General features: G+C 45.9%; 1 protein-coding gene across 5 annotated transcripts in view; it reads right to left on the minus strand.

The window, feature by feature from the left end:
• Positions 1-22,639, minus strand: part of igdcc4 (immunoglobulin superfamily, DCC subclass, member 4) — a 64,489-nt gene that overhangs the window by 7,026 nt on the left and 34,824 nt on the right. For 2 of the 5 annotated variants that reach the window (XM_045708216.1, XM_014175434.2), the window contains exons 3-16: positions 22,429-22,570; positions 18,271-18,404; positions 14,014-14,151; positions 13,401-13,553; positions 12,804-13,214; positions 12,381-12,545; positions 11,729-11,941; positions 11,079-11,252; positions 8,750-8,986; positions 8,477-8,578; positions 8,148-8,343; positions 2,070-2,197; positions 691-879; positions 394-528 (exon numbers count right to left, since the gene is read on the minus strand). In XM_045708216.1, the coding sequence (XP_045564172.1) occupies positions 394-528; positions 691-879; positions 2,070-2,197; positions 8,148-8,343; positions 8,477-8,578; positions 8,750-8,986; positions 11,079-11,252; positions 11,729-11,941; positions 12,381-12,545; positions 12,804-13,214; positions 13,401-13,553; positions 14,014-14,151; positions 18,271-18,404; positions 22,429-22,570 (2,517 nt within the window). The remainder of the gene's footprint in view (positions 1-393; positions 529-690; positions 880-2,069; positions 2,198-8,147; positions 8,344-8,476; positions 8,579-8,749; positions 8,987-11,078; positions 11,253-11,728; positions 11,942-12,380; positions 12,546-12,803; positions 13,215-13,400; positions 13,554-14,013; positions 14,152-18,270; positions 18,405-22,428; positions 22,571-22,639) is intronic. The other 3 variants (XM_014175439.2, XM_014175435.2, XM_045708217.1) reach the window with 3 other exon arrangements.

The following is a 22,639-nucleotide window of genomic DNA, read 5'->3' on the forward strand; positions in this document are numbered from 1 at the left end:
TTTCCCCTGACAAGCCCCCATAGAATGAGCCGCTCTGTCACAGGCCCCTTCACTGTGGTTATAGACAAGGTGTCATCCACAGCTCTTCCACTTCTCAAAGTCAGATATGAAGTTGATTCACAGAGCTCTCTGGGTGCAGCAGCTGCTGAGGCCACCCCTTTAATATTCACCTCAGAAGGCCAGAGAGTGAGGAGAGATATGACACAGGCTCCCCAAAGCGACAGCCTCCTGCAGGCTTCTCTCCCCCACTGGCAGGGATGGATTAACCACTTTAAAGGACTCTGTGTTTGTGTGTGTGTGTGTGTGTGAGATTGAGAGTGTTGGGAGATACTTATGTAAGTGATGACGCACACGCACACCATCACAGTATGTGTAGACAGTAGACCCACTCACCATATTTCCTGGGAGGAGTGCGCACATCCTTCACTGGGGAGTAAGGCCCCACTCCCACCTCAGTGGACGCCCTCATCTTAAAGAAGTATTGTGTACCACTAGACAGCCCTGTTACCTCAGCACTCATGATGGTCCCTGAGAGGGGAGAGAGAGAGAGAGAGAGAGAGAGAGAGAGAGAGAGAGAGAGAGAGAGAGAGAGAGAGAGAGAGAGAGAGAGAGGGTAAGTGTGTGTGAGTCATTAACAGTCACATTTGCATCCACTTATAGAACCCACACAGCTCCCCGCAACAGCCGCACCTTCAGCCACCCACCCACCATCTTGGGAGAGGTTGTTCCACAGATGCTCAGGCTGGCTGAGGCTGATGGTGTATAGGATCCTGTAGCTGATGATGATGCCATTGGGCTCCACAGGCGGACGCCAGTTCACCAACACAGAGGAGGAGTCCAAGGCACTGAGCTGCAGCTCCGCTGGGGGGGTGGAGGGTACTGGGGACACAGGGGGTGAAGTCAGTAATCACACCCCAGAAATAAAGCACCACAGCAGGCTAGCCACACAGGCTTTGTGTGGCTGGCTAGGACAGGTGTGACACCCCTCTGGGACAAGGTGTCCCTGCCACCTGGTCATAGAGGGAGGGCTGAGGGCAGGGACTCGGTCTCAGGTGACAGAGGGTGGTAGTATGGGGTCTGGCAGGCAGCTACCCCTGCTGTGTCAAACCAAAGACCCCTACTTCGCTGCTCTGGTAATGAATCCTCTGCTGGCTGGCCCCTCCTGGACAGTTTTCACAAAGCGTCTCAATGCTGATCTAGGATCAGTTTGACCTTTCAGATCGTAATGAATAAGATTATATGGACAGAGAGGACTTGATCCTAGATCAGCCCTCGTTCCTGGCCCCTCCCTGACACCACTTGGCTGAACTGATTGACGGGCCCTGTCCCAGACAGCTCTTGGCCAACACAAGGGCCACTTCCATCTGGACATTTAATTACAGCCAATTATCTCCCTACGCTGCTAAAGATTAATCCCTTCTCTGTTAACCTGCCTCAATCACACTTGCTCAGTCTCTCTCTCTCTCTCTCTCTCTCACACACACACACACACACACACACACACACACACACACACACACACACACACACACACACACACACACACACACACACACACACACAGTTTTGTATTGCTATACTTGTGGGGACTAAATAATTGATTCCCATCCAAAATCCTATTTTCCCATTTTCTCTTACCTTAAATCTAACCCTAACCTTAACCCTTTACCTAACCATAACCCTAATCATAAACCCAAACCCCTAACCCTAAAACTAACCTAACCTTAACTCCTAACCCTAACCTTAATTCTAACCCTAATTGTAACCCTAACCCAACCCCTAAGCCTAAAATAGAATTTTTCCTTGTGGGGACCGTCAAAATCTCCCCACTGGTCCAAATGTTCTTTATTTTACTATACTTGTGAGGACTTCTGGTGCCCACAAGGATAGTAAAACAAAAACACACAAACACATACACCAACGAACTACACACCTCTATCAGAAACAAAAACACCCTCACAGAGAAAGAGAAAGTAAGGGACAGAGCATATTGAATACAAGCATCCACCTATATGTTACACTGATGCACACATTTTTCCACTACACTGATGAGAACAGTACAGACTTACTGTCAGTGAGAGTGGACTCCTCCACGGTGCCGCTGAAGGGACCAACCATGTCTCCTCCAATGGACTGCACAGCCAGCTCATAGCGGGTGTAGGGTTTTAGCGCCCCCAAGAGGATCTCCTGAGCAGAGCTGCAAAACACAGTTTAGGAGAGAAAAAAATGAATGAATGAATGAATGAAGAGTCACAAATGGGAAAACTTGCAAATCCTTCCTTCCATTCATAACCTGAATATAGATTTAGTCATTGTGGAATAAATATAACATTTCAATGAAAAGCGCTTCTTTAATCTGATTCTTTAAATAAGCATGCCCCGTTCAAAAAAATGTAGAACAAGGAATAGATATAGTCCTTAGTTCACTCCAGACCTGTCTGCCCTTGACCAGTACAAAAACATCCTGTGGTGTTCTGCATTAGCATCGAATAGCCCCCGTGATATGCAACTTTTCAGGGAAGTTAGGAACAAATATACACAGGCAGTTAGGAAAGCTAAGGCTAGTTTTTTCAATAGAAATTTGCATCCTGTAGTACTAACTCAAAAAAGTTCTGGGACACTGTAAAGTCCATGGAGAATAAGAGCACCTCCTCCCAGCTGCCCACTGCTCTGAGGCTAGGAAACACTGTTACCACCGATAAATCCACTATAATTGAGAATTTCAATAAGATTTCTCTACGGCTGGCCATGCTTTCCACCTGGCTCCCCCTACCCCGGTCAACTGCCCGGCACCCTCCACAGCAACCCGCCAAAACCCCCACCATTTCTCCTTCACCCAAATCTAGATAGCTGATGTTCTGAAAGAGCTGCAAAATCTGGACCCCTACAAATCAGCCGGGCTAGACAATCTGGACCCTCTCTTTCTAAAGTTATCTGCCAAAATTGTTGCAACCCCTATTACTAGCCTGTTCAACCTCTCTTTCGTATCGTCTGAGATTCTCAAAGATTGAAAAGCTGCCGCGGTCATCCCCCTCTTCAAAGGGGGTGACACTCTAGACCCAAACTGCTACAGACCTATATCTATCCTACTATGTCTTTCTAAGGTCTTCGAAAGCCAAGTTAACAAACAGATTACCGACCATTTCGAATCCCACCGTACCTTCTCCGCTACGCAATCTGGTTTCAGAGCTGGTCATGGGTGCACCTCAGCCACGCTCAAGGTCCTAAACGACATCATAACCGCCATCGATAAGAGACATTACTGTGCAGCCGTATTCATCGACCTGGCCAAGGCTTTCGACTCTGTCAATCACCACATTCTTATTGGCAGACTCGACAGCCTTGGTTTCTCAAATGATTGCCTCGCCTGGTTCACCAAATACTTCTCTGATAGAGTTCAGTGTGTCAAATCGGAGGGCCTGTTGTCCGCACCTCTGACAGTCTCTATGGGGGTGCCACAGGATTCAATTCTCAGGCCGACTCTCTTCTCTGTATACATCAATGATGTTGCTCTTGCTGCTGGTGATTATCTGATCCACCTCTACGCAGACGACACCATTCTGTATACTTCTGGCCCTTCTTTGGACACTGTGTTAACTAACCTCCAGACGAGCTTCAATGCCATACAACACTCCTTCTGTGGCCTCCAAACTGCTCTAAAACGCAAGTAAAACTAAATGCATGCTATTCAATCGATCACTGCCCGCACCTGCTCGCCTGTCCAGCATCACTACTCTGGACGGCTCTGACTTAGAATACGTGGACAACTACAAATACCTAGGTGTCTGGTTAGACTGTAAACTCTCCTTCCAGACTCACATTAAGCATCTCCAATCCAAAATGAAATCTAGAATCGGCTTCCTATATCGCAACAAAGCATCCTTCACTCATGCTGCCAAACATACCCTCGTAAAACTGACCATCCTACCGATCCTCGACTTCGGTGATGTCATCTACAAAATAGCTTCCAACACTCTACTCAACAAATTGGATGCAGTCTATCACAGTGCCATACGTTTTGTCACCAAAGCCCCATACACTACCATCCATTGCGACCTGTACGCTCTCGTTGGTTGGCCCTCGCTTCATACTCGTCGCCAAACCCACTGGCTACAGGTTATCTACAAGTCTCTGCTAGGTAAAGCCCCACCTTATCTCAGCTCACTGGTCACCATAGCAGCACCGACTCGTAACACGCGCTCCAGCAGGTATATCTCACTGGTCACCCCCAAAGCCAATTCCTCCCATGGTTGTCTTTCCTTCCAGTTCATTGCTGCCAATGACTGGAACGAACTGCAAAAATCTCTGAAGCTGGAGACTCATATCTCCCTTACTAGCTTTAAGCACCAGCTGTCAGAGCAGCTCACAGATCACTGCACCTGTACATAGCCCATCTGTAAACAGCCCATCTATCTACCTACCTCATCCCCATACTGTATTTATTTATTTATCTTGCTCCTTTGCACCCCAGTATCTCTACTTGCACATTCATCTTCTGCACATCTACCATTCCAGTGTTTTAATTGCTATATTGTAATTACTTTGCCACCATGGCCTATTTATTGCCTTAAAACCTCTTACATCTAGGCGTTCCGCTAGCGGAACCCCTAGCCAACAGCCAATGGGATCGCATGGCGCGAAATACAAAACCCTCAAAAATCCAATAATTTCCATTTTTCAAACATAAGACTATTTTACACCATTTGAAAGATAAACCTCTCCTGAATCCAACCACGTTGTCCGATTTCAAAAAGGCTTTACAGCAAAAGCAAAACATTAGATTATGTTAGGAGAGTACATAGACCAAAATAACCACATATCCATTTTCCAAGCAAGCATATATGTCAATAAAACCCAAAACACAGCTAAATGAAGCACTAACCTTTGATCTTCATCAGATGACACTCCTAGGACATTATGTTATACAATACATGTATGTTTTGTTCAATCAAGTTCATATTTATATCCAAAAACAGCTTTTTACATTGGCGCGTGATGTTCAGAAAATGTATTCCCACCAAAAACGTCCGGTGAATTTACAAAAATACTCATCATAAACGTTGACAAAATACATAACAATTATTTTAAGAATTATAGATACAGAACTCCTTTATCCAATCGCTGTGTCAGATTTTAAAATAGCTTTTCGGCGAAAGCACATTTTTCAATATTCTGAGTACATAGCTCGCCATCACGGCAGAATTAGTATTGGAAATATTGTATTACCTTTGCTGATCTTCATCAGAATGCACTCCCAGGACTGCTACTTCCCCGAGAAATTTTGTTTTTGTTCGAAATAATCCATAGTTATGTCCAAATACCTCCGTTTTGTTCGTGCGTTCAGGTCACTATCCAAAGGGTAACGCGTGAGCGCAATTCGAGACACAAATGTCAAAATGTTCCATTACCGTACTTAGAAGCATGTCAAACGCTGTTTAAAATCAATTTTTATGGTATTTTTAACGTAAAATTGCGATAATATTCCAACCGGGCAATAGTGTATTCATTCAAGGAGGAAAATAAAAAACAGCGTGCTCGCGGGAATGCGCATATCCAACCTCTTTGTCCTCAGGCAGACCACTCAGTAACTGAGCTCCTATACTCTGCCCAGAGACAGGAGAAGGCTCAATCCACTTTCTGAAGGCTTTAGACAGCCAATGGAAGCCTTAGAAAGTGCAACGTAACAGCACAGATACTGTAGTTTCGAAAGGGACTAGAAAGAAGAACTACATTTCTCAGATCCTACACTTCCTGGTTGACTTTGTCTCAGGTTTTTGCCTGCCATATGAGTTATGTTATATTCATAGACACTATTCAAACAGTTTTAGAAACTTCAGAGTGTTTTCTATCCAAATCTACTAATAATATGCATATTCTCGTTTCTGGGCAAGAGTAGTAACCAGTTTAAATTGGGTACGTTTTTTCATCCGGCCGTGAAAATACTGCCCCCTATCCATATCAGGTTAACCTCTTACATCTAGATGTTCCGCTAGCGGAACGCCTCGCCAATATCCAATGATAGAGCGTGGCGCGAATTACAAACTCCTCAGAAACGTCAATTTTTCAAACATATGACTATTTTACACCATTTTAAAGACAAGACTCTCCTTTATCTAACCACATTGTCCGATTTCAAAAAGGCTTTACAACGAAAGCAAAACATTAGATTGTGTCAGGAGAGTACCCAGCCAGAAATAATCAGACACCCATTTTTCAAGCTAGCATATAATGTCACAAAAAACAAAACCACAGCTAAATGCAGCACTAACCTTTGATGATCTTGACAAAAAAATTCAAAATATTCCATTACCGTACTTTCGAAGCATGTCAAACGCTGTTTAAAATAAATTTTTATGAGATTTTTCTCGTAAAATAGCGATAATATTCCGACCGGGAGACCTTGTTTTCATTCAAAGACTGAAAGAAGAAAATGGTGTCTTCACGTGCACGCGCGCACCCGTGTCATTGTTCACCCGTGTCACAGCCTTAGAAAATGTCACGTTACAGCAGAGATCCTCTGTTTTCCATAAAGAGGCTATAGAAGGCCAAGAAATGGTCAGAGAGGGCACTTCCTGTATGGAATCTTCTCAGGTTTTGGCCTGCCATATGAGTTCTGTTATACTCACAGACACCATTCAAACCGTTTTAGAAACTTTAGGGTATTTTCTATCCAAATAAAATAATGTAATAACCAGATTAAATCGGGTACGTTTTTTATCCGGCCGTGAAAATACTGCCCCCTATCCTAAACAGGTTAACTCCCTTATCTTACCTCATTTGCACTCACTGTATATAGACTTTTTTCCCCCTTTTGTTCTACTGTATTATTGACGGTATGTTTTGTTTATTCCATGTGTAACTCTGTGTTGTTGTATGTGTTGAATTGCTATGCTTTATCTTGGCCAGGTCGCAGTTGCAAATGAGAACTTGCTCTCAACTAGCCTACCTGGTTAAATAAAGGTGAAAAAAAAAAAAAAACATGGAATTTCCCTTTTCCTCCAAGAGAGGCTGGATATCTCTTCTACTGTCCTGTGTTTGACCCAGGACCAGGAGATGTGTTGTGTTTGGGGTGGTGGTCCCTGACTGACCTGGTGTAGTAGGAGACCAGGAGATGTGTTGTGTTTGGGGTCGTGGTCCCTGACTGACCTGGTGTAGTAGGAGACCAGGAGATGTGTTGTGTTTGGGGTGGTGGTCCCTGACTGACCTGGTGTAGTAGGAGACCAGGAGATGTGTTGTGTTTGGGGTGGTGGTCCCTGACTGACCTGGTGTAGTAGGAGACCAGGAGATGTGTTGTGTTTGGGGTGGTGGTGGTCCCTGACTGACCTGGTGTAGTAGGAGACCAGGAGATGTGTTGTGTTTGGGGTGGTGGTCCCTGACTGACCTGGTGTAGTAGGAGACCAGGAGATGTGTTGTGTTTGGGGTGGTGGTCCCTGACTGACCTGGTGTAGTAGGAGACCAGGAGATGTGTTGTGTTTGGGGTGGTGGTGGTCCCTGACTGACCTGGTGTAGTAGGAGACCAGGAGATGTGTTGTGTTTGGGGTGGTGGTCCCTGACTGACCTGGTGTAGTAGGAGACCAGGAGATGTGTTGTGTTTGGGGTGGTGGTGGTCCCTGACTGACCTGGTGTAGTAGGAGACCAGGAGATGTGTTGTGTTTGGGGTCGTGGTCCCTGACTGACCTGGTGTAGTAGGAGGCCAGGAGATGTGTTGTGTTTGGGGTGGTGGTCCTTGACTGACCTGGTGTAGTAGGAGACCAGGAGATGTGTTGTGTTTGGGGTGGTGGTCCCTGACTGACCTGGTGTAGTGAGAGACCAGGAGATGTGTTGTGTTTGGGGTGGTGGTCCCTGACTGACCTGGTGTAGTAGGAGACCAGGAGATGTGTTGTGTTTGGGGTGGTGGTCCCTGACTGACCTGGTGTAGTAGGAGACCAGGAGATGTGTTGTGTTTGGGGTGGTGATGGTCCCTGACTGACCTGGTGTAGTAGGAGACCAGGAGATGTGTTGTGTTTGGGGTGGTGGTCCCTGACTGACCTGGTGTAGTAGGAGACCAGGAGATGTGTTGTGTTTGGGGTGGTGATGGTCCCTGACTGACCTGGTGTAGTAGGAGACCAGGAGATGTGTTGTGTTTGGGGTGGTGGTCCCTGACTGACCTGGTGTAGTAGGACACAAGCGATGCGTTTCTGATGCCGGCCGGGCTGCAGCGTACGGTGTAGTTGATGATGCGGACGTTGCTGAAGCGAGGTTTCTCCCAGCGCAGCCAGATGGATGTGGAGCTGTTGGCTGTAGCCTTGATGCTGCTGGGGGGCAGGGGAGGGGGCAGGGGAGGGGGGTTCCCCTTAGGGAGCACTGCAAAAACACACACAGGCAGTTTATACACAAATATTGGTATTGTACAGACTTTCTTTAACTCTGACAGACAGAATAGAATGACACAAACCAGCACGCACACACAGACACACACACCGATGAATAGACACACCTTTGCCATGTGCCTTCTCAGTCCTGCCCTTCCATCCTGCAGCATATCCATCCGTCTGCTTATTGAAGGCCCACACCTTCACTTCATATAGTCTGTCAGGGACTGACACACACACAGAAATATATAGAAACGTATCTCAACACAGAAACACACCAAAGAATACAGAACCACAAGAACGCCTGGCATAATGACCATTTTACCATACAAATATTATCACCTGGAGCAGCAGGAAGGGATTTAAACAACACTGGCATGTGAACATCCCAGACTCACCCAGACTAGAGACCTCATGATGTTTGACCCTCTTGCGGAGCTTGATGGTGTGGGCCTCCATCCTCCTCACCCGCTCCCTCTCAGGATGAGCCTCCCCATTGGTCAGCTCCTCACCAACCATCTCCCTGCAAAAGAGCTTGTAGCCGGAGATCTGCGTGTGATTGGGCGGGGGCTGCCATGTGACATGGAGGGAGTTCATTTTGGCCCTAACCTTCAGCTCTGTGGGAGCAAAGATCACTGGGAAAGACGAAAAGCAAACAAGGAGCCAGCGTGAAATAACATTACTAGAGCGCATGACATGATTCAAGAAAACAAGATCCAGACATTGATTTATTGTACCAACTCAATTTGACAATCTCCTAATGGCTTTAACATTAAATAATGTAATTCTATAGACCTGTTTCTAGAACAGGTGCCGCCTTAATTGAGGATGATGGGCTTATAGTAATTAATGGAATGGCATCTGTCACGCCCTGACCTTAGAGTCTGTTTTATTCTATTGTTTTATTCTCTATTTGGTTAGGTCAGGGTGTGACTTGGGTGGGCAAATCTATGTTTATATTTCTTTGTTGGCCTAGTATGGTTCCCAATCAGAGGCAGCTGTTTATCGTTGTCTCTGATTGGGGATCATACGGGGATCATACAGCCCTTTTCCCCACCTGAGATTGTGGGCTGTTGTTTTTGCATTGTGCTGTCTAGCCCTGCAGAACGTTACGTTCGGTTTTGCATTTTCTTGTTTTGTTGGTGTTCATTATTAAAGGAAATTATGTACGCCTACCACGCTGCACCTTGGTCTCCTCATTCAAACAACCAGCGTAACAGTATCAAACATTAAACACATTGTTACTATGTGTTTTAATACCATTCCAATCTATTCCAGCCATTATTATACGCCGTCATCCCCTCAGCAGCTTCCTGTAATTCACATGAACTGACAATGAGGTCCTACTCAGTGAAATGTTCTTCTGTGCAGTAACTGATTTTCTTCCTCTGTGCATTAACAGATTTTCTTCCTCTGTGCATTAACAGATTTTCTTCCTCTGTGCATTAACTGATTTTCTTCCTCTGTGCATTAACAGATTTTCTTCCTCTGTGCATTAACAGATTTTCTTCCTCTGTGCATTAACAGATTTTCTTCCTCTGTGCATTAACAGATTTTCTTCCTCTGTGCAGTAACTGATTTTCTTCTTCTGTGCATTAACAGATTTTCTTCCTCTGTGCATTAACAGATTTTCTTCCTCTGTGCATTAACTGATTTTCTTCCTCTGTGCATTAACTGATTTTCTTCCTCTGTGCATTAACAGATTTTCTTCCTCTGTGCATTAACAGATTTTCTTCCTCTGTGCATTAACAGATTTTCTTCCTCTGTGCATTAACAGATTTTCTTCCTCTGTGCATTAACATATTTTCTTCCTCTGTGCATTAAGGGCATTTGTGAGAGCTCAGTCACTGTATAGAAAAGATTGAATAGATTTCTGTCCATTTGTTAGAAATGGATCTTCTGCCTTTACCAAGAACCTCAGACACACACACACACACACATTGTAAGAGGCACAGAGTCAGCCTTCCCCCTGAATGGAGAGTAATTGTATGGCTGATGCAAATGTGTAGGTGTATTCACAACATGACACTGCCCAGCCATGGACAGTCAGCATGAATGGAAGTTTGCAGTGTTCTTTTCAGTGCTAGTATACTTAGTTACAGGTTAAGAATGGGAACGTGAAGGCTGCTCTTACAGACAAGGATAATAATAATATTATTGGATATCTATTTGTCTACGTCTATAATTTGTTTATGGTGTGCTTCTGTCTGTAAGTTATTACAGTAGGCCTGAGATGTGTCTGAAACTTTGTTCCCCCCTGCTGCTGTCTTGGTTGGACGAGGTCTCTCTTGAAAAATAGATTTTTATCTCAATGAGATTACCTGGATAAATAAAAGGTTAAATAAATAAATAAGGACCATACCGGGTCAGGTCACTTATTGTGGTGGATACTTTCACATAGTGTAGGCTATTGATGCTGAAGTTGAAGGGTGTGTATGTGTTTGTGTGTGATATATATATTTGTATATCCTGACCAATAAAGGGGTTATTTGTTATTGTAGTTTGGTCAGGAAGTGGCAGGGGGTGTTTGTTTAGAGTGTTTCGGGGTTTGTTGGGCTATGTTCTTATGTAAGAGGGGTGTTTGTATATATATACACATATATATATATATATATATATATATATATATATATATATATATAGAGAGAGAGAGAGAGAGAGAGAGAGAGAGAGAGAGAGAGAGAGAGAGAGAGAGAGAGAGAGAGAAGGCAGGGCGCGAGGTCTCACCCATGCTGTGGTTAAAGTGGGCTGGGGTGTGGTGCTGAGCCCACTCAGATGGCACACCAAAGCCTGCTCCCGTTCCCGCCGCCATCCGCAGTCGATAGGCCTGGTTAGGCTGAAGCTCCCGCAAGGTAAGCTGAGTCTCATTCCCCCCCACCTCCACAGAAAACACGTTGTCCACTGCAGTAAACACACACACACATACATAACATGCAGCCCATCTTCATTATTTTCCATGATCTTATTATGCATGACCTGATGACTCATTGTATACCATGGATAGAACAAAGAACACTTTATGCTTTGGGCTTATACCCCAAGCCACTCTTCAATACTTAATACTTAGAATCCACAATTGTTCTTAGAGCCAAAATGTGTGACTGAGTTAAAGAGTATTTTGCAGTCATTCAGGACACACTCCCCAACAGCAACTGCCTAGCTGTCTCTCTGCTGTTGCATACTGATACACATACCAACAGGGCATACACCAACACACACACATAGCCACACACACAGGCACACATTCAGCCATAATTAACATCATTCTCTACTACAGGAATCCTAACTTTAGATGCACACGCTTTATGGTTGCATAAATCATGCATTGATTTGAGGCTTTGTGCCTTCCTGAAACATGAACCACCACGTTCTAATACCGGACAGCGTTATATTAACACAGGACAGCAGTGTAGTACTGTGGCCTCCGTGCCAGTAGATGGCGATGTGCTCGCCTTGTTCCAGTGTGGAGTAGTCGATGCGGTAGCGGGTGACAGCTCCTCTGCTGTGGTGGGAGGACAGGGGCAGCCACATCACTCTGATGTCTGTAGGAGAGGTGCTGAGCAGGGACAGCTGTGGAGGGGCACTGGGTACTGTGGGGTAGAGCATGGCAGGACATTCTTAGTATTAATGTGTCATATAGTTTGCAGTACAGCTAACCCTGGATCTAGTGTCAGGTGACTTAAGTAGCCTATCATATACACTGGAGGGGCACAGGGGAGTAGAGCATGTCAGATCAGGTACAGGACACTCATAGTATCCATACATCAACCATACTATTCCACAGGCTACTAAACAACTTTAATCGTTACATTATCTCTTAGCAACAAAGTAGAATCACATTGACGGGCAACAATATCTACTCAGGTGCGTAATTCACGTATAAAATAGGTTGTATTACAGTTGACCGCATCATACGTTCTTTTTATTCTCAAGTGTATGATGACTCATGTAGGCTGTCATATGGATGCATTAGATCTAACTGTGTCTCTGTTGTTGTCCTTTGAGAAGTGAGGTCTTTGGTCTACTCACCGTCCTCCAGCATCTCCACGGTGACGGGCCGTGACGGGCGGCTGGCTCCCATGGGGGAGTAGGCCACCACGTAGAAGGTATAGGCTGTGTGTGGCAGTAGCTCCTTCACATGGTACTCTGTGGTGTCGTTGTTCACAGCAAACTGGTATTCCATGTGATCAGAGCCTGTGGACCACACAAGCTCAGTGTTTTACCAGGAGCACAGGACACACTCAGCCTGACCTGACAGTGTCATTCTCTACCATGCTACCAAGGAACCAGGAACCTATGTATGTTAATGCCTATACACTTGAAACTAGTTAGCATCCTTGTGCATAGATGTCATACGTACAGGCCAAACACACACACAGACACAACACACCCACACACGCACGCACACACACACACACGCACGCACGCACGCACGCACACGCACACACACACCTGAAGTGGGCTGGTAGTGCACAGAGAAGCCTATAATCTGGTCACTGTTGTGTTCGGGCCGTTCCCAGGTGAGAAGGGCGGTGGTGCTGGAGTGGGGCGTGGCAGAGAGCTGGTGTGGCGGGCTGGGTAGACCCTCTCTCACAATGACAGACAGCTTGGCTGTGGCGCAGGCCGTCCCCAGAGCGTTGTCAGCGATGCACTGGTAGTACCCTGCGTCGTCCAGGCCCAGCTGGTTGATGAGCAGCACCCCAGGGCTCTGGGTCTTCACCCGTCCGTTAGACTTGACCGGCTTGCCATTCTTCAGCCAATGCAGTGCCGGGGGAGGCTCCCCAGAGCTGTTACACACAAACCTGGCTGTGTTTCCCCGAGAGAGAGACACCGTCTCTGGGGGCTGGAGGATCACTGGTGGGGCTGGGAGAATGCGAATAGAGAAACATCCTTCTTAGGAAAAAATCCTTCACAGCAGCATATATATTACAATTTACTAGAGGACCAGAGAACTAAGATCGAAGCCAAAAATACAAATCAGAGATCTAAGATCGAAGCCAAACATGCAATCTATACCACATTCTCACACTCACATATTCTTCCTCTTACCTGGCACATGCAGTTCAGCCGCAGCGATGACAAACTCGCGGGTCTTGGGTTTGTTGGCACGGCAGACGTAGACCCCCGCATGGTAACGCCGTGTGTTGGGGATCACCAGGTTGGTTTCCAGGACAACCACGTCGGTGGCGATGGGCTTGCCGTCTGTGTCCAGGAGAAAGAGCAGAAAGGAACAGAGAAGAGACAAGTGATTTCAGAGAAAAAAATATCAGAAAAGACCAAACTAAAGCAATTAAAAACAGTAGTTTCATGCACACAACACTAGGCACTGCCATTTCAAGGCAGCTCAGTTCAGCAGTTGAATGTCAAATCACAGAATAGTATAATGAGCATATTCAGCCACTAGGTGGCACTGTAAAACCTCTGTGATGACGGGAGTTTTCTCAGCAAAGGTAGAAATATGAAACACAATGAAGATGATATTACAGGAATAACACAGGAGCTTGGTACCAAAGTATTGGCCAGGCTCTCATTGTGACTCTCAATCAGGGCCGTATGTGATACAGCCTGGATTCGAACCAGGGACTGTAGTGATGCCTCTTGCACTGAGACGCAATGCCTTAGACCGCTGCACCACTCGGTAGGGATTGAGAGAGAGTCTTACCCTGTCTGCTCCAGGACACCAGGGGTTTGGGCTGCCCCCCCTGGGCCATGCACTCCATCACTGCTGGACGCCCCTGCACCACTGTGGCATTCTGAGGAGGTGCCACAATCACTACCTCACTTTGGGCAGGGCCAGGACCTGGGCACACAGACACAACACAGACACAGGAATCAACAGCTGCCTTACAACCAACTCTAACCCTCAATGTCTTATATCAGACACCGTCATTCTAACGCGGCATGTCACAAATTACCTACCAATGAACTCAGTTTAGGCAGGGTTGTGGTGCTATCTGATGTAAGACAATGCTGGGGCCCTTGTCAGGATTCAGTGTAACAACTCTGAACACGGAACTCAAGACAACTGGGAATGGTCATCCAACTCGGAATTCCAAGCTGGAAACTCTGGCATCTTTCTAGAACTCGGACTTTCCGACCTGAAGATCACTGACGTCATGATTTGACCATGTTTCCTCGTTCCCAGTTGTCTTGAAAGCACCACCAGTCATTGTCCTGTCCATCACTATGACATCACAGCAGCTCTCAATAGGGGAGGAAAGATCACCTGACACCAGTCTAGTTTCCCCTTGGGCCCACAGCGATTAAAGGCCCTCTCGGTTAGTTAGGATCAGTGTTACCAATTTAGTGACTTTGTTGCTATATTTATCAAGTTTTCAGACACCGCCAGTGACTTATATTGGTAAAAGAGGTTAGCGACAAATTCAGCAACTTTTCAGGCTGCCTTTGGGGAGTTTTTGCTACTGAGAGTTTCTACGGTTTTGATAGCATTTAGTGACTTTTCCCACAATTCTGCCACAAACGAGAATGGGAGAAGCTGTCTGTGTAACAAAAATCACAGTAACGGTCCACACACAGCCAGAGAAGCACAAGGGAAGAGGGTTTGCGGCAGGAGAGGGGCCAAAAACGCGACGTAGGGGACCGCAGCTGTGCTGCAGCAAGGCCAATTGGTGTTGTGACGTAGTCGCGGCAATGCAAAACGTCATCTAGCGACTTCTAGCGACAAATCAAGGAGCCAATAGAGATTCTCACTGAAAAATCGTTGGCAACACTGTTTAGGGCAGCTAGCAGCTCTGTCAGGAAGAGGAGTGGAGGAGACAGAGCTAGCTACTAGCCTGGATAAACCAGAAAGAATGCTGCACAACCAGGCTAGCTAGCTACCCCAATGGGCTTAATAAAGAGAGGAGCAGAAGGCTCTATATTATGTATGCTAAACTTCTTTGGAGTCACTTATTGTAGACGGATTGACAGAGAGAGAGAGAGAGATCAAGGGCATCTGAGGGAGAGGGGAGTCAGATAATGGAGGAGAGGCAGTGAGGGCCTTACTCTGAGAGCATGGTGGTGTAATTCTGCCAAACTATATGACTAAATAAATCTCCATCATTTTCTTGGAGCAGTAGAAGAGTGCATTAGCAGAGCAGATGAGGCCCTTATTTTTAGTGGCTCTGTGTGAGTGGCTCTAGGGGTAATTATAGTAGGAAGGGAGGCCCATCACACTGCCTGGGCCGGGGCCTGCTCTGCCTGTCTCTCTGCTCAGAGCCTACATTATGATAATGAGCTCCAGCAGGGTTTCTGGGATACTGTAAGCACATTATAAATTAATCATTGAGCATACATACAGCACTACTTGGTTATGCATGAGGGCTTAAGGTTTTAAATGGGCCAGTCGAGTTCTCCCAGGATTGCAGGATGTGCCTTCATAGGGTTTTGTGTAAGTTCTGTGCTCAGAGTGTGTGTGCGTGTGTGTGTGCTTTGCATGCGCACATGCATGTGTATGCGTGGATGAGAGAGAGAAAGTACACTGAACAAAAATATAATTGCAAAGCGTTCGTCCCATGTTTCATGATTTGAAAATACCTGATATTTTCCATATGCACAAATAGCTTATTTCTCTCAAATTTTGTGCACAAATTTGTTTACATCCCTGTTTAGTGAACATTTCTCCTTTGCCAAGATAAACAGCATGATCATTACACAGGTGCACCTTGTGCTGTAGACAATTAAAGACCACTTTAAAATGTGGAGTTTTGTCACACAACTCAATGCCACAGATTTTTTGAGGGAGCGTGTAATTGGCATGCTGACTGCAAGAATGTCCTGCCTCACAACCGCAAACCACATGTAACCATGCAAGCCCAGGACCTCCACATCCGGCTTCTTCACCTGCATGGTCGTCTGATGAGGGGTGGGGTGGGGTGGGATGTGCTGAGGAGTATTTCTGTCTGTAATAAAGCCCTTTTATGGGGACAAACTCATTCTGATCGGCTGGGCCTGGCTCCCCAGTAGGTGGCTGCCCAGTCATGTAAAACCCATAGATTAGAGCCTAATACATTTCTTTCAATTGACTGATTTCCTGATGTGAACTGTAACTCAGTAAAATCGTTGAAATTGTTGCATGATGCGTTTATATTTTTGTTCAGTATATAAAGGTATAGACATAATGTACAACTGAATGAGTGGAGTTGATGTGCTCAGCATTATTCTTTCAGGAAGACGGCATTGGTGTTCAGCTGTTCCATTCCTAAACCTCTTCCGAAATGAAGGCTCGAGATGTAATGGCATTAGATTTGACATAACACCTCAAGAAGTCTGGGAGAGCTTTCTTCTCTGACCTTGAGGTTTCTAAGGGAGCAGGGCTTTTTTCTTCTTTTATTTAACTAGGCAAGTCAGTTAAGAACAAATTCTTATTTTCAATGATGGCCTAGGAACAGTGGGTTAACTGCCTTGTTCAGGGCCAGAATGACAGATTTGTACCTTGTCAGCTCGGGGATTTGAACTTGCAACCTTTGAAGTTACTAGTCCAACGCTCTAACCACTAGGCTACGCTGCCACCCCGGCTTTGCGTCACACCAAATACCTGCTACTGTAAGCTAGCATCACTTCACACAGCCTGTTGGATATTGGGAGGTGTGAAAAAGGCAGGAATGCTGTAATTTCTTCACCTGCTCAGGCTGTCTGTGTGACTGTGAGAGTGGTGTGTGTGTGTGTGTGTGTGGGCATTTCTGCGTGCGTGTGTGAAATATGTGTTGTATGTGAAAGTGTGTGGTGTTTGTGTACACATCCGTGCGTGTGTGGGAGAGAGAGAAGGTATACAGTAAGTGTGTCAAGGAGTATTGAGCCATCAACATAATGCAATGTCTATTTGTGAATGTGCGTGTCATGCCCTGATCTGTTTCACCTGTCTTTGAGATTGTCTCCACCCACCTCCAAGGGTCACCCGTTTTCCCCATTAGTCCCTGGGTATTTATTCCGGTGTTCCCTATTTGTCTGTTGCCAGTTTGTCTTGTCAAGCCAACCAGTGTGGTTTTCCGTGCACCTGCTTTTTTTTCTCTTATCTCTCTTTTGCTAGTCCTCCCGGTTTTGACCCATGCCTGCCTTGACTCTGAACCTGCCTGCCTGACCATACTGCCTGCCCTGACCTCGAGCGTGCCTGCCTGCCACTCTGTACCTCCTGGTCCCTGACCTTGTTATGATTTTTTGCCTGTCCACGACCATTCTCTTTCCTGCCCCTTGGATTATAATACATATCAGAGACTCGAACCATCTGCCTCCCGTGTCTGCATCTGGGTTTCGCCCTGTGACCTTATAGTACGAGCATGTCTCTGTGTGTGTGTGTGTGTGTCTGTGTGTGTGTGTGGACATGCTGCAGGGTGCTGAGAGGTGATTCATCTCTGTTTCCCTAGCTGATCCACAGGGTGCAGACATTTCCACACACTTCAGTCTTGTGTCCAGGCAACAAGCCCATTAGGGCCAATAGGTATTAAGACTCATATGTTTCTGATGCTCAGACTGTCTCTCTCTGTCTCTCTTTCTGTGTGTGTGTGTGTGTGTGTGTGGGTGCGTGTGTGTGCTAACGCTCACATAGAAGCAGATCTAGACATAGACCTTCCACAGACACTAAAGTTTGATGGAACCAATTGAAGGCCAGGATTGATCTCCATCAGTAATGCACCTTTTGTCAGAAGGGAATAGGCGTGGGTGTGGAGAGCAGAGCGAGGCTGTGAATACTGCTTACAGCCTGCTGATATCAGACATGAGATCATAGGTCTGGAGCCATATCTGTCTCTTTACCTCTCTCATTCCAGCAGAGTTCCAGGAAACACATATAAGCAGGAAGCAATCCACTAAATAGGCTATTTAAAGATCACACCCAGACAGAGAGGTCAAGCACATCCAAAGGGATCACTTGCCTCCAGACGTCATCAGCGAGAGCGAGAGAGATTGAGAGAGCATAACATACCTGTAGTGACAGTGAGGACGGCATCCTGGCTGAAGCGTTTCCGGGCAGAGTTGGAGGCCACACAGCGGTACGCACCCCCATCCTCCTTAACCGCCCCCAAGATCTGGAGCACACCGTTAGGGAGAGAGATGAACCTGAGGGGCGGAGGGGCGGAGGGAAAGGGAGAGAGGGTGGGAAGGAGAGAGAGGGAGAGAGAGAGTGTGGAAGGGGGAGAGAGCGAGAACTAGTGCTTAGCGAGATATAATAATAATTCCTCACTGGTAATCTCCAACTGTGTACACGCTCATTACCACCATACAGAACTACAGGAGTAGGTCTCCAGTGACGGCCATTAGGCTACACTATCCTTATATCTAACAGCTATTTAGCATAACGCCGTCCAACAATATGGAATCGAAAATAAAAGTAGACAAAAGAAAGCAAGAAGAAAGAAATTACACTAAATACATTGTATTCCTAATGACAGAGAATACGTAAACAGGGGAGAAAAAGAAGAGACTAGAAAGAATGAAATATTTAGAAATCTTTACTGATAGATACAAGAGAACAATGAGCTCTCAATCTAGGTCAGAGAGATTGCGCATTGCAAAACAGCATTTAGAAGCAGCCATGGCTGCTGGTTGTGCCGACTCTTGTCAATATTTATCTCTCTTTCACCCACCAGCTCCTCTTCCCCCTCCCTCCCTCCCTCCCTCCCTCCCTCCCTCCCTCCCTCCCTCCCTCCCTCCCTCCCCTGCTGCCATGGAAGACAGGTCAGGTTCCACACACACACACACACACACACACACACACACACACACACACACACACACACACACACACACACACACACACACACACACACACACACACACACACACACACACACACACACACAAACCCGGATGGTTCCTCCAAGCCTGAGGCCTGGGCTTTCCACTATTCAACTCCTATTCCACAGCCTTTTAACTCTATGATGATGGACTAGTAATACCCTGACAGAGAGACTGTACACAACACTGGTCTCTGGTCTGGGTCTCATCTCTACTGCTGCCCATTAGTACCACTTTGTGTCAACACAACAACATCACAGCACTGTACAGCTCGGTTCGGCATTGGGCTATGGGTCACAAAGGGATAGACTGTTTTTGAGCCAGATGCCTCTAATAATGTCAGGCAGGCACAAATGTATAGCCAATAGCAGAGCTGAGGCAGAAACGTCAATAGTGTTAAGTGCTTGGGTAAATGAGCATGAGAGTGGGACCGTTTCTGGTGACTAGTGTGTGTGTGTGTGTGTGTGTAGCCACTGCTCGGCTGTGAGAGTGTGCATTTGAGTTTTCAGGCAGACGAGACAGCATTAAATCGGGGGTTTCTATAAGTAACGCTACATGATTCTCCTCTGTTCAGCCCTGGATGTCAATGCACAGAGTGTTGTTAGCACACTGGTCCTGCCCCCCCCCCCATGCTAATGCTAATGAAGAAAAGCTGCACTTTCCTGGCCACTCAACATGAGACACACATTTAAACAAGTAGTCATGTGAACAGCCATATGTGGGCCATGGCCTTTGAAGGGCAAAAATATACAGGCCGTCAACTCAGCGCATGATCACTCCGAGCGTACACACATGCCGAGTGTGTGCGATATGCATCTAAATGACTAACAAACAGCTGCCAGTCTTTCTATGATTGGTAAGGACAGATCAGGTGGAAAAAAGTGTAACTTAATTTAAAAAGGGCCAAATCTCTCCCATGAGGGAGACGAAGGGAGCGCGAGTGAGGAGAGAGGAAAGGCCAGGGAGGAGAAGGGAGGGAGCAGAGTCATGTGCAGTAGATTATGTGCATCTTTCTACCCAATTCGATTCAAAGCACATCAGTTCCCAGGCACTGGACTGGCCTCAGCCTGTAGCCATGTGAAAGGGAGATGAAGGAGGGTTTTGGGGAGTAGAACAAACAGAAGAGAGAAAGTGACCAGGCTGAACTTTGTGGCCCTGACCTTCAGCCTCTGGCTGACAAGAAACCAACAGATCTGTGTCCATCCCTTATCTCTGAACTCTGCACTACTGAAAAAGACCAACATGTACTCATTTCATTTAACTTCCTACCAAATTCTCAGGTTATTCCCTGACTGCCATTATGCAATGAAGTAGAATGGTGGAGGGAGCACAGCCCTCACATGATCAGTGGCAGCATGGACCTTAGAACAGATCCAGTCTCTGCTGGCCGGCTGGAGGTCTCTCAGGGGACAGCATTGGGACCAAATAGAACAGACAATCACTTACTGCCAGGCTCTACTGGTGTGCATCACCGTGTGTGTGTTACCGTGTGTGTGTGTGTGTGTGTGTGTGTGTGTGTGTGTGTGTGTGTGTGTGTGTGTGTGTGTGTGTGGGCATTGGCATTGTAGTGACAAGAGACCTCAATCAGCTATTGAAAGCGAATTGGGACATGAAAATTTATCAGCTTAAATAAAATATCGATTTTTGGAAAACTCTGCCTATCTCCTTGGTTGGTCCTATAAACGCTATTAAAATGGTTGTCCTACCCAGGTTTCTTTACTTCTTCCAATGTCTACACAATTTCATACCACAAAGCTATTTTAAGAAACTGGATTCAATAGTAATTCCATTTTTATGGGATAACAAGGCAGCCAGAATTTCAAAGAAGCATTTATGCAGAGAGAGGGGGGCTTTGGCCTTCCTCACTTTAAACTGTATTATTGGGCTGCTAATCTGAACATTGTGTCTTTCTGGAGGGAAAGTTTACCTGCGATGCGACAGAATGATATGCCTTCATGGCTTTTGATTGAGCAGGCCTCCTATCAACGTTCCTCACTTCCTGCACGTGCTAATAGTCCATCATATGCTAAAAAAGCCACTTATGACTCTAATCCAGTCATTTGTCATATTCTTAGGATCTGGAAACAGATTAGGCATTTTCTTAACATACCCACTGTATACATTGACAGCCCGATTTGCCTGAATCATGCTTTCCACCCTGCATTGGATGATGTGGTGTTTTCACAGTGGAGGGAGAAGGGGCTCACAACAATTGGTAATTTATACATGGATGGTCAGTTAGCTTCATTTCAACAATTACAGGGTAAGTTTAACATGCCAACAACACATTTTTTCAGATACCTCCAAATCAGGAATTTCTTAAGGACACATATCCCACAGTATGGCATTAAGACAAATAATCCTACATTAGACAGCCTGACCCTTGTCAAACCCCATTCAAAAGGGTCGGTCTCTAGACTGTATGATGTGCTACAGGCCCACATAGAGGTATCCACAGACACTATTAAAAGGGCTTGGGAACAAGAACTTGGTTGAGAAATCTCAGATGAGGACTGGGTAGAAGCTCCCAGGAATATAAACCACAGTTCAGTGAATGCCAGACACATCCTTGTACAGTTTAAGGTGATACACAGGTTACACTACTGAAAAGTAAAACTGCATAAAATAATCCGGGACACCTCACCACTGTGTGAGAGGTGCAAGCTGGATGAGGGAACGTTGACCCACTTATTTTGGACATGTCCTAAGTTACATGTTTACTGGGCTCTCATTTTTGATTACTTCTCTAAAGCCTTCGATAGAGTTCTAGCCCCAGATCCATTGATCGCTGTGTTTGGTTACAGTTGATGGGAATAACCAGGAAGGGAAGGCTGTCTCTCTTTGTACTCTATTAGCCAAAAGGCTCATATTGCAGTTTTGGAAATTGGAGACTGTACCTACCTTTGAAATGTGGTTACGGGATTTAGGGAATGTAATACATATGGAAAAGATACGATACAGTACCTCCAATAGAAGCCCATTGTTTTACAAAATATGGCAGCCGACACTGGATAAATGGTCTAGTCCCGCTTCATAACTGAGTTGATCTGCTGCTACTCTGTGCTGTACTCCACTCAATGTTTATTTTTGGCTTAACTACACTGCTTGTAATGACTATATGCTGTCTTCTTATACATGTACCACCTAATAGGATTTTGTTTTATTTTGTGTATGTGTGAGTTAAGTTTTGTTTTGTCCTCTAAATTGGCCATCCCATTCAACAGTACAATGAACGTCAATGTTTGTATTGCTGTCTTTTTTTATTTATTTTTTATTTGAAAATAATAAACATATTTTAAATGAAAAGAAGAGAATGTGTGTGTGTGTGTGTGTGCGCGCGTGTCACCTAGGCTGGCTGGGGATGGGTTCCTGGTCCCTCTCCCAGGTTATCCTTGGCGTGGGCACTCCGTCTATCTGGCACTCAAAGCGGGAAGCACCCCCAAGGGGCACCACCTGGGCCTCTGGGTTCTGATGGAAACGAGACAGCGCTGGGAGTGAGGGAGAAAGGTGAGGGAGATAGAGATAGACAGCAAGAGAGAGGGAAAACGAGAGAGAGG

This window comes from Salmo salar, chromosome ssa26 (assembly GCF_905237065.1).
Source record: "Salmo salar chromosome ssa26, Ssal_v3.1, whole genome shotgun sequence".
Lineage (NCBI taxonomy): Eukaryota > Metazoa > Chordata > Actinopteri > Salmoniformes > Salmonidae > Salmo > Salmo salar.